Genomic DNA, 11,352 nt, shown 5'->3' on the forward strand with positions numbered 1-11,352 from the left:
TTTTTGATGGCAGCTATTTGCTTTTCAAATGCCGCCATTTTCTCGCTGAGGTCCTCACGCTGTTTTCTGAGAAGGAGATTCTCAGTACGTAGAGCGCAGGAACGTAAATCGGGACGATTCAGAAATGTTGACGAGGGTTCAATTCAATTTAAATTCCAAACTGAATATTTCGGTGACCCAGTTAGGATATTAGTTTGTCAATATTCAGGATTAATTAATTAAACAAATATTTCTACTGATGAAACAGATTTTATTGATAAAATCTTCAAAAAAAGACTAATTATTATAAATGTCCTCTCTGATACGTGCCATAACCCAAATATTTTTCAGTCAATACTCGAGTTCCTTCAGTCATAGGTAAATGCCGATTGTCGTTTACACAATTTACTACTCGGTTGTCCATCGTTAATAATCGGTTATCAGACACTAATAATCTTGTAGGTTCTACCACGTTTACAACCATTCTCGGATCGGCAACCAAGATACGAGTATCATCTGGCATAACGCCACGATTATCAGTTAACATATGACCGCTATCCGTTAACAATCTCGACGCGTCGTGGGTTGTGTCTGGATGTAAAACTCTTAATGGATCAGGTTGCATTATTCGCCCATCTATAACAAAAGAAATAGCCATTGGTAATAAAGTACATTCATTATTATCGGGGGTAATACCACGAGAGATTTAAATGTTTTCCATAATTTTACGAGTCCAGAAACTATGTGTTCTACCGACAAGAATTCTCTAAACAAATGAAAGCTGCTTAAATTTGCTACAAGTTTTATTCCATACATTTTTCGAGATATCCGCTCTTGAAAGTGTGTAACTTTGAAAAATTATTGTTTTCTTCACATTATCGCTCTTTTTGACCGGATAACTCTTTAACAATGCACCGAAAAGCTGAATGCTGGCTGTAGGGTTTGTTGGTAAGCAAGCAATGGCTAAACTGGTCAATTCAACATTTTCTAACATCAAATTGACTCGAAAAGAACGAGCTCTTCCTCTTTCAACAGTGAACTGTTGAACATCGGTTCAAATCAACGACGAAAAGATTTCAACGCTACGGCCAAGGAAGTACATGTCGCACAGCTACAAATCGTATTTGACGCAGTTCCTTTATAAAATAATTTGGCAAAGAGGTGCAACGACAATCTGCAAGAGCTACATCCCCTTTATCACGAAAAACTACCACAGAAAGAGATGTACTGTAGTCTTTGACGGTTATTCGTCATTCATCTCAAGCACAAAAGTAGCAAAGTAGCAAAGGCGCTATCGCCTCAGGAAGTCTGCAGACATCTATTTCAGCGAAGACACCGAGATAAACAAGTCAAACAAGAAGATTTTTTGTCGAATCAGTTCAACAAAAGACTCATCAACATGCTTAAGGTGAAGCTTGAGGACGATGGGATTAGGACTCTTCACGCAGAAGGTGATGCGGACGTTCTGATTGTGGATACGGCTGTGGAAATGTCGGAAACGACAGCCTTCTGCATTGTGGGAGAAGATGTCGACCTCATTGTCCTGTTTATGGCTAAAGCTGATGCGTATAAGGACATTAGTTTTATCAAACGTGGAAAGATCAGAGATTCCTTATTCTCGTCTCAAAGGCTTCAAGAACGTGCTGTTTTTGCATGCATTTACTGGATGCGATACAACATCTTCCGCATTTCGAAACAGCAAGGCCGCATTTGCGAAGTTGTATCTGAAGTCGCCAGAGATCCAGAAAGCAGTTCAATGACGATAGGTTTTTTCTATCTACGTCATCGTGTTTTACGTAAAAAAGTGCCTTAATAATGTTTTAGTTTCAAAACTCTCTTTGGCTTTGTTAAAGAACGAAGAAAGACGGAAACCGGAAATAAGTTTCGCATAAAATTCTCTAAAACTTTCCCCATTTAACCGACTCGACCGTAGCTCTTACGGTTACAGAGATCCCAATACATGTAGAACCAATTTGGGACACACTGTATATAGTATACAGAGTGATCAAAAGACAATTTCAAGGGTTACAACGTGATGTTGATGCAATGTGAGTTCTGCCCAGTGTCCCCAATGTCAAAGTGAAGAAATTCTCTCTTATGAGAAATGTGACTCTCTTAAACTAGGGAGTCATAGAACATCTGGACATCCAAGCGACATAAACTCGTCGTCCGCGACGACTTAATGAGTGAGCATGTGCGTACCCGAGCCTTCTCGTGGCAACACCGTAAGTAGTTGAGTGTGTAGAGCACTCGGCGAAACCAAGAGGGGCGCCAGGGTAGAGAAGTACTATCAGCTCTACTCGTAAAACCTTGCGGAGACAGACCGCAGTGGGAGAATACCGAGGCGCAGGTCTCGGTGGGGCCTCTCCCCCCGCAGTACTCGTTTTTGGAATGCAGCGCCTGTCCAACCCGACGAGTCACAGGCTATCGGTTTCCTTGCGGTCTGTCTCTGCCCGTAACTCTCTTATGTTGACATACCTTGTCGGTAGCATGTCAACATAACAGAGTTATGGGCTGTCAAAGTAAATAACTCAGTTTTAACAATAAATAACTCAGTTATTCGACGTTTTAGGAAAACATATTACACAGGATATTTCAAGTATAAATTAATAATAACAATCTAAATAACACTTGATAGCTATCAAGTTCTGCGCGTCTTTTGTCACTCTATCCTCCCATCTTTTCCGTGGTCTCCCTTTTGGTCTTCTGCCCTGCATCCTATTATTGAGGGCCCTTTTTAGTAGCCTGTTATCCGGCATTCTTACTATGTGGCCTGCCCATCGTAGCATCTATAGTCTGACGAATTCTGAGATAGGTGCCTCCTTGAAAAGTTGGTAGATTTCATGATTATATCTTCTTCTCCATATCTCATTTTCATTTAGTGGCCCGAAGATCCGTCTTAGTATTCTTCTTTCAAACACCTCCAGTTTATTCAGTGAGTTCTTTGTCATCTTTATCACATACATAGCATAGTATCGGCCTGATAAAGGTTTTGTATATCCTGATTTTTTATTTTCTGTGTATGATTTTGGAGCGGAATATATGGGACAGAGCGAAGTAGGCTTTGTTTGCCGATATTATTTGATGTTGTATCTCCGATTCCTCTGATCCTCTCTTATTGAGTTCAACACCTAGATATGTAAAGCTTTGGACAGCATCCACGTTATTTGGGGTAGTTTTCGTTTCCTCTTGTTCTTGCCTGGGTTAGTGTTTTTGTCTTTGTGTATTTATTTCGAGTACCATGTTTCTGGCCTCTCTCTTCAGTTGTGTGTATATTTCTGCCGCCTCTTCCGCTCTGCGGGGCATAATATTGATATCATCTGCGTAAGCGGCCGTATTAGGTCATCTTGATATTTAGGTCAAAAAACAGTGTAACAGCATAGAGTATCAAACATCATTGAATTTGGAATAAAAAGAGCTCAAACGAAAATCTGATAAAGCCACTTTAAAGAGCTTTAAAAGTTGCTGTGGAAAAGTGTCATTACTTTTGGCCTAGGTCCAATATTACCGTCACAAAAAAAATAAAATGCAAAATCAAAAAATTATCTTTTTTCAAAATATCTTAAAAACCAAAAAATATTTTGATATTTTCTAAATGTTATCTTATTAAGGTCATGATTACGCAACTTTTCTCCCACTTAACCAAATCTGTATCTCTAACCGTTTCCAATCCTGGACACCCTGTATATTAACTGTTGGATTTATGAAATAAGGTTGTTGTAGTAAACCCCTAAATGTCAGCTGTCTTTTTTAAATTTGTTTTTGATCTTAGGTTAGAATATAAGTGAGGTTAAGAACTCTTGGAACATGTTAATGTTTAATTTCCTACTTTGGTTGTTTTATTAAATTAGTTTGATGTTTGGTGATGAATTGTATGTGTTTTGCTTCCATAATAGTGACAACCCAAATAATCTCTCGAAAATCGAAATATCTGTTAGAGTTTTTGAGCTTCTTCCTGACAGTGCTGTCGAAGTTTTGGCAGATTCTATTGTAACATAGTAATTCCACTATGTTCCGTACCTGCATTTGCTTCGGTCTCCCCCAATACCAGAGAAGATCAGCGAATTGAGGTCATGATGTGGCAGCTCGAAAATCACGTACAAATTACCGAACTCTGGGGTCTCTCCCAGAGGGAGGTCATTCACTGATCTCTGGGTTAGTCTGGGTTTACCATCTGTGTAGCTTTTAGTGGAGCAGGTGGTAACCAATAAGTGCAACCACCCGGGAATCAGCCTGTTAAAGGAAATAGCACGGGCGAGCAGCATTAGTTGCCGTACCGGCTTATCTCCCTTTAGCAGTACCATAGCGTCTTAGTCGGCGTGGTGAATGCCCTGGGACACTAGTCTAGGGTTCTATTCACCCTCGGTAAGCGTGTGCCCTCCGCGAACCTCAGTAACCACTCCCGCTGATACACCGTACATCATGATCCTCGCCATCTTGGCAATCTGGGTGTAAGACCATTGTAGTTATTATCTTGAATAAAAGTGGGTTATCTGTACACCTGTGGTTTCCTTCTTCTGAGCTACCCCTAAACGTGAACAGATCTATTGCAAATGGTTGCTTTCCGGAGATCTTAAAAAGGGCCGTTGTTGTGCCTTTATTTAAAAAGGGTGATAAAAGTACTCCCTCCAACTACCGACCTATTTCATTATGGCCTACATGAGCAAAATCATAGAAAAGGCTGTTAAGGGTAGAATGATCTATTTTCTCGATAAACACGCTGCTCTTTCTTCTTTGCAATTTGGTTTTCGTAGTGGCATGAGCACTTCAGATGCTATGTTCAGCCTGCTGGAGGAATTGTATTGGGGGGTTGAATGATGGTCAGTTTCAGTGGTGTTTTGCGATTTGACCAAGGCTTTTGACTGTGTTTGCCATGAAACACTGTTGGCAAAGCTAGAACGTTACGGATTCAGAGGCTGTATACTGAACTGGTTTAAGTCGTATCTTTCAGAACGGTCACAGGTGGTTAGGTTTTGCGGATCACACTCTGATGAGGGAAAGCTCAGTGTTGGAGTTCCTCAGGATTCTGTTTTGGGTCCAGTTCTTATTGTATGTGAACGATCAGACCTTGGTAGTAAGGGCGGGAAAATGCGTCTCATTTGCCTATGATGCAATTGTTTGGCGCCATATGAATATTACTCAAATGGAGAACCCGGTAAGGACTGATTTGGAATGCATTGAAAAGTGATGTAATGCGAACTATCTTTGTTTTAACTTCGCTAAAACAAACATTTTAAGTGCAAATTTGACGTAAATTTAGGATCTAACGTAATTAGTAATACGACATCTTCACACACATATTTGGGACTTGAGATGGATGAAAGGCTAAAGTTTGACAAACATATCGTGGGTTTATGTAGTAAACTGTCTGCTGCATGTCTCGGTGTGTCAATCGCCAGAACCGTATACTTTTCGCTGGTGGAATCACACTTGCGATATGGCATTTCTTTTTGGGGGGCTTGCTCGCTGGATCTCTTCAATTAGTTCTCATCAAGTATTTAGAATACAAAAGCGCACCCTTAAATCTTTGTATGGTTTAAAACCAACGGATTCCTGTAAAGAATATTTTACTTCCGGCAAGATCTTGACCATTGCCTTGCCTGTTTGTTTTGGAGGCTGCCTGTCTGATTCATAAGAAACACTTCAGCTCAATCTACGCATCAGTCGATGGCCGGAGACAACGCTGTTATACAGGGTGGGGCAGAATGGAAGGGTGTTTAAGAAATGAAAATATCTCCGCTGTTTTTTAACTTAATCATTCAAAATGAAAGCTTAAATGTTGCCATTTAAAAATGAAAAAATGTCAGGGAGATGACGTCCGTTCTCTGTAATACACTGTTGTAGTTGTTCCTCAAAGTTCCGCAGAACCCTCTCACACAAATCGATATCTATTGCCCTAACTTGTGCTCTGATGGCTTCTTTTAACTCACGCAGATTTTTAGGTGTATCAACGTAGACCTTTGCCTTCAGGTAACCCCACAAAAAGAAATCAGCAGATGTAAGGTCAGGGGAACGAGGGGGTCACGGCACATCACCGAAACGAGGGATTTAGTGTCCAGGTAAAATTCGACGCACAGTTTCCATTGTCGCTCGGGCTGTATGCGCTGTGGCACCGTCCTATAGGAACCAAACATGTCTGGTGTTAATTTTTCTTTGTCGCAATTCAGGAATCAAGAAGTTTTCCAACATGAAAACATATCGCTCAGAGGTTACAGTGGCAGTTGCCCCTCTTGCATCTTCAAAGAAAAAAGGTCTAATAACTCCAATACGGCTCATAAAAAATGGCAAGCTTTCGTGAATCGAACGACGACAACCGGAACGCTCTACCTCCTCCCGTTCACACGTACTACCAGTTCTAAAAACGCCCGTCCATTCTGCCCCACCCTGTACTATACCTCCTCCAATTCCATCAAGCACACTCGCTTGGAGATCCATACTGTATCTGTCTGGAAGAATATTTAATGTTATGCCCATTGAACTGAGAAGATTATCTTCTCTTCCTCAGTTTAGAAAAAAGCTTGAAGTCGTTTCTGACGGCCCATGCATTTTACTCTATAGCGGAATATTTCGAGTACGGTACGGCTTCGGGTCAGATTTAGGCCGGGGCCTGCTCGGCATCTTTGTTGAATTCCGTATGTCTATTGTGGGTTATGTCTTATTACCTTTATTCATGTCCTGTTTATGTCATGTTAAATGTAATTTTATCTGATTCTGCGCATTGTGACCTATGAAGTATTTACATTTTTGTTTTAAAGTTGATGTTGAGTAGTAGTTAGTTATATTGTGCTATGCTTGTTTGTATACAGAGTTTTTCAATGAAAAGTAGCTACCCTGAATATCTTCCAAAATAATTTCTCTGTTAAAAAATGCTAAGACACGTCAACAAAGATTGCAAGAGGGACTTTTTTTACGTAGGATTTGAATTTCTGCCATCAGCCCCTTTGCCGCCATAGCCACTCCCACTAAGTTTTCAAATGGCACCATACCCTGTGTGGCACATCGTTGGAAAGGGTATTTTATAAGGAATTATTTGCACTATTTTATTTGTACATTTGCTTTGAATTGAGACCAAAAAAAATAAAAACATTTTTTGTTATTTTGGTCAAACTGCTGATAACACTACCGAATGCCTGTTTTCCATTCCATGTTTTTGCCTCAGTCGGTCAACTTGTAAGTTCGTTTTGAAGGAACATTGTCAATATGGTTTACACGACTTCCGAAAGAATAGAAATTGTACGTTTTTATTTCAAACATAACGACTGTGCACGAGCTGCCGCGCCCGCTTTCAATGCAATCCATCCAGATAAATTAATTGGTCATCAGATGTCTTAAAGTTGATGCAAAATTTCATGGAAACTGGTTCAGTGACAAACAAAAAACATCAACCTGAAAGACAAATTATTAATGAACCAATTGAAGTTGCTGTTTTGGGACACGTTGCAATGGATAATAATCAGTCTTTAAATCAAATTTCCCATGCATCGGGTGTTTCGACAAGCAGTGTATGGAGAATTTTAAAAAAACACAATTTTCATCCATACAAGGTAAAATTGGTTCAGGAATTAAACGAAGGTGACTATGATAGAAGACTACAATTTTGTGAAATTATGTCTACTAATCTGACAAACAACGTGAACTTGTTGTACAATATTTGCTTCAGTGATGAGTGTATGTTTTTTTTGAATGGAGAAGTGAACAGGCATAACTGTAGGTATTGATCAGACACGAATCCACATTGGTTTAGGGAAACCCATACCCAATATCCAGAAAAACTTTAAAAATATTTGGGCAGGTATTTTAGGAGACCACATCGTTGGTCCGTTTTTTATTGACGGTAATTTGAATGGCGCTACTTATCTTGAGCTTCTTGACACCACTGTTGATCCGACCATAACAGAGCTACTAGAAAATGATGAAAATTTATTTGAAAATCAACTAATTTTCCAACAAGACGGTGCACCTCCACACTATTCACTTCCCGTTCGATAATATCTGAACAATCGATTTCCTGGAAGACGGATTGGTAGACGTGGTCCCATGGAATGGCCTGCGAGATCACCCGACTTCACTCCGTTGGACTTTTTTCTATGGGGGCATTTAAAATCTAAAGTCTATGCAACACAGCCGGCCAATATTGCAGACCTTAGGCAGAGAATAATACATGAATGCCGACAACTGACACCGCAAGTCCTCACAAATGTTCGCGAACCTTTCCAAAGTCGCTTGTATTATTGTATGGAAGTTAACGGAGGTTATTTTGAGCCTTTAATTAAATGATAACCGCTATTTGCTATTATTTCTGCAGTTAACAAAAAATAAACACAAAACGTATTTTTTATTTTTTTTTGGTCTCAAAATAGAGCAATTAATTCCTTATGAAATATCCTTTCCAACGATGTGCCACACAGGGTATGGTGCCATTTGAAAACTTAGTGGGGGTGGCTATGGCGGCAAAGGGGCTGATGGCAGAAATTCAAATCCTACGTAAAAAAATGTCCCTCTTGCAATCTTTGTTGACGTGTCTTAGCATTTTTTAACAGAGAAATTATTTTGGAAGATATTCAGGGTGGCTACTTTTCATTGAAAAACCCTGTATAATTTTATATTATGTTCTTAATTATTATCGTGGCTTTGTCAATAAGAACAGTGTATCTTCCGACAATAAAGCATAATTTGATTGATTGATTGAATCACTAATATTAACACATAAAAACAATACAAATAAGCTCACCTTCTTGGATCATCCGATTATTCCGATGGAGAATCATGTGTTGCTGAGATTCAACCGGTTGCTGTTGATTGGTTGGTTGATGAATGTTTTGAGGATTTTGACTAAATTTCTCTGTCACATTTTCAAATTTCAACTCTTTCTCTTCGCCTTTCGCAGCACTGTGAACTTTCATATGATTGTTCAGAGTACTAGTTTGGGAAAATGCTCTACCGCAAGTTACGCATACGTATGGTCGTTCGCCAGAATGCACTCGCATGTGACGTAGTAGAATCGTGTTCACTGTAAATCCACGGTTGCAAACATTGCAAACATACGGACGTTCCCCAGTGTGATTACGCATGTGATATTTCAGCTTCACCATTGTTGTGAATCTGAAACATACAAATTACATATAAATACACTATACACTGTGATGCAAATGTGTGGAAAATGTCTTTTTTAAATTTAACTGTACAAAGTGTTTCAATAAGCCGTGCACGCTGCTGTTAGTCTGTTTAGTAAATGTAGGCAGGAGAAAATGTTGGAAATAATTTTCAGCTTTCTAAATCTACCCCTAGGGGGGCGCATCCATACCACTAAAATAGCCAAAAACTCTGAAAAGTTAAATGGAATGGTATAGCAAAAATACGATAAACGTAATTGCCAGTTCTCGACGAACAATTTTACTATTTCACTTTTTTTTGTTGATCTAGTCTGCATATTTGTTACTTTTGAGCCATTCTACGTCTGTTGGGACTACATTGGACGCTGAATTTGGCTCGTTCGTGGTCAATCTGTGCCAAATTGTATTCTTTCGTCTCAAAACCGGCACAATCGATTCCGCGGTTGTTCTAGTCTGCATATTTGTTACTTTTGAGCCATTCTACGTCTGTTGGCATCACATTGGACGCTGAATTTGGCTCGTTCGTGGTCAATCTATCTCTTCATAAAAAATGGTGGGAATGGTTCAAAGTTGGCTTTCAAAGAAATGAAATATCCCAAAAAATCAAACAAAAAGAATGCAAAAACTAGTTTCCTTTTCGTTAGTTTTCTTTTCAGCCCTTTAAGAATATCATAGTATTGACAAACACTTATTTTAGTAACAAGTTTCAGCCAGATATTAACATAGTATTTGACTGCTGTTTTTTATCATAAAACAAAATTTTGATCGTAGAAAAAATTAGATGCGCAACTATGGAGTAAACTGCTTTTTTGCACCCTTGAACCGTAAAGTTGTTCGCGGGAGTAAAAGTTGCACTTTTCTTCCTAGTTGCGCAAATAACCATTTAAATCCCTGAGAGATTAAAAGTGTCCCTTTAACCTTTATTTTTACCAAGAAATATTTTTTTACTTTTTTCTACAATAGTAACTTGTCGTCTAGGGTAATTCCTCGAGACGTTTTTAAGCGTTTCTTAATTAACAATGATAATTAACTGTAATATCTATTATTCAGATGCCGATATACAGGGTGTCCCACGACGAAAGACATCGATTGATATTGGAAAAAGTATAAATAGGAGAGTTTTGAAAATTTGGCAGGATACTGATGTGGGCATGCCCAATCCAACTAAAATATTTTCAAGATGGTTGCACTTTCGTTTATACCGGAAGTCGATCACAACTTTCTTATTTTAAATAGAACACCCTATATATTATTACATATTTGGATTCCTCGCAAAATTCTGACCAACTTTTGTATAGAATGCCCTATGCCTATCTATAGCCGTTTTCGAAATATTTGATGTTTTTCCAAAAAAGTGACAGTTGCAACGCTCAACATATTTTTGTACGATGTTAAAAGCGTATTTCATTTTGCAATGAAACTTTGGGTTATTGTAAATAAAGGATCGTTTTATTAAACTGAGGGTGCGTAATGACTCATTTGTATACAGGGTCGTTAAAAAAAAATCATAAACTTGCCACTAAAAAAAATGAAAAATCTCAAGTTTTTTAAATAGAAACCCACATTTTTTATGAAGGAATCATTTTGAGCATTAAAAATTACTATAAGTTTCAATTTACTTGCCTATACCTAAATCCAACTCATTTCGTTTTATTTGGGAATAAACATTTTTTTATTATGCTGCACGGTTGGGATTATGTGGTGTTCTAGTTGGTCATGCTTTTGACACACGGTGATATTGGAGACCTGCAGGGCATGTTAATAACACTAGTTTTGAGTGTTTTGACAACTGCAAATATGCCGTCGCGGTTACGTTATTCAAACCAAGATTACTTAAATCTGTTTATTATTTACGGAGAATGTGATAAAGTTGTAAGTAGAACATGTGAGGAATTTGCCGCTCGTTTTCCAGAAAAACCAAAGCCATCACCAAAAGCTGTCAAGCAAATAATTGAAAATTTTAAGAATACGGGATATGTGAAGATAAAAGCTATTAAAACAAAACCAATCCTTAATAATACAAATGTAGAAATTGCAATTTTGGGCTATTTTGTTGCAAATCCAACTTTGTCAATAAGACAAGTTTCCGTAGAATAAACATCCAAAAGCTTAATTCAGAGGATCCTGAAGAAACATAAATTTCACCCTTTTTCATTTAAATTAGTGCAACACTTAAAAGAGGTTGACTTTCCGAAGAGAGTTGCTTTTAGTGAGTTTTTGCTGACTAGTCACTATGGAGATGAATTGTTTTTGAATAATA

At 38.5% G+C, this 11,352-nt stretch overlaps 1 protein-coding gene across 1 annotated transcript; it reads right to left on the reverse strand.

Moving 5' to 3' along the window:
• Positions 1-229: 229 nt before the first annotated feature.
• LOC145730008 (uncharacterized) lies at positions 230-9,109 on the reverse strand. Its single transcript, XM_081981034.1, has 2 exons — positions 8,711-9,109; positions 230-615 (listed from the first exon to the last, which is right to left on the reverse strand). The coding sequence occupies exons 1-2, from the start codon at positions 9,069-9,071 to the stop codon at positions 284-286; spliced, it is 693 nt and encodes a 230-aa protein (XP_081837160.1). The 5' UTR covers positions 9,072-9,109; the 3' UTR covers positions 230-283.
• Between the last annotated feature and the right edge of the window lie 2,243 nt (positions 9,110-11,352).

Source organism: Ips typographus, linkage group LG5, assembly GCF_016097725.1.
Source record: "Ips typographus isolate SLU linkage group LG5, UJ_Ityp_2.0, whole genome shotgun sequence".
Lineage (NCBI taxonomy): Eukaryota > Metazoa > Arthropoda > Insecta > Coleoptera > Curculionidae > Ips > Ips typographus.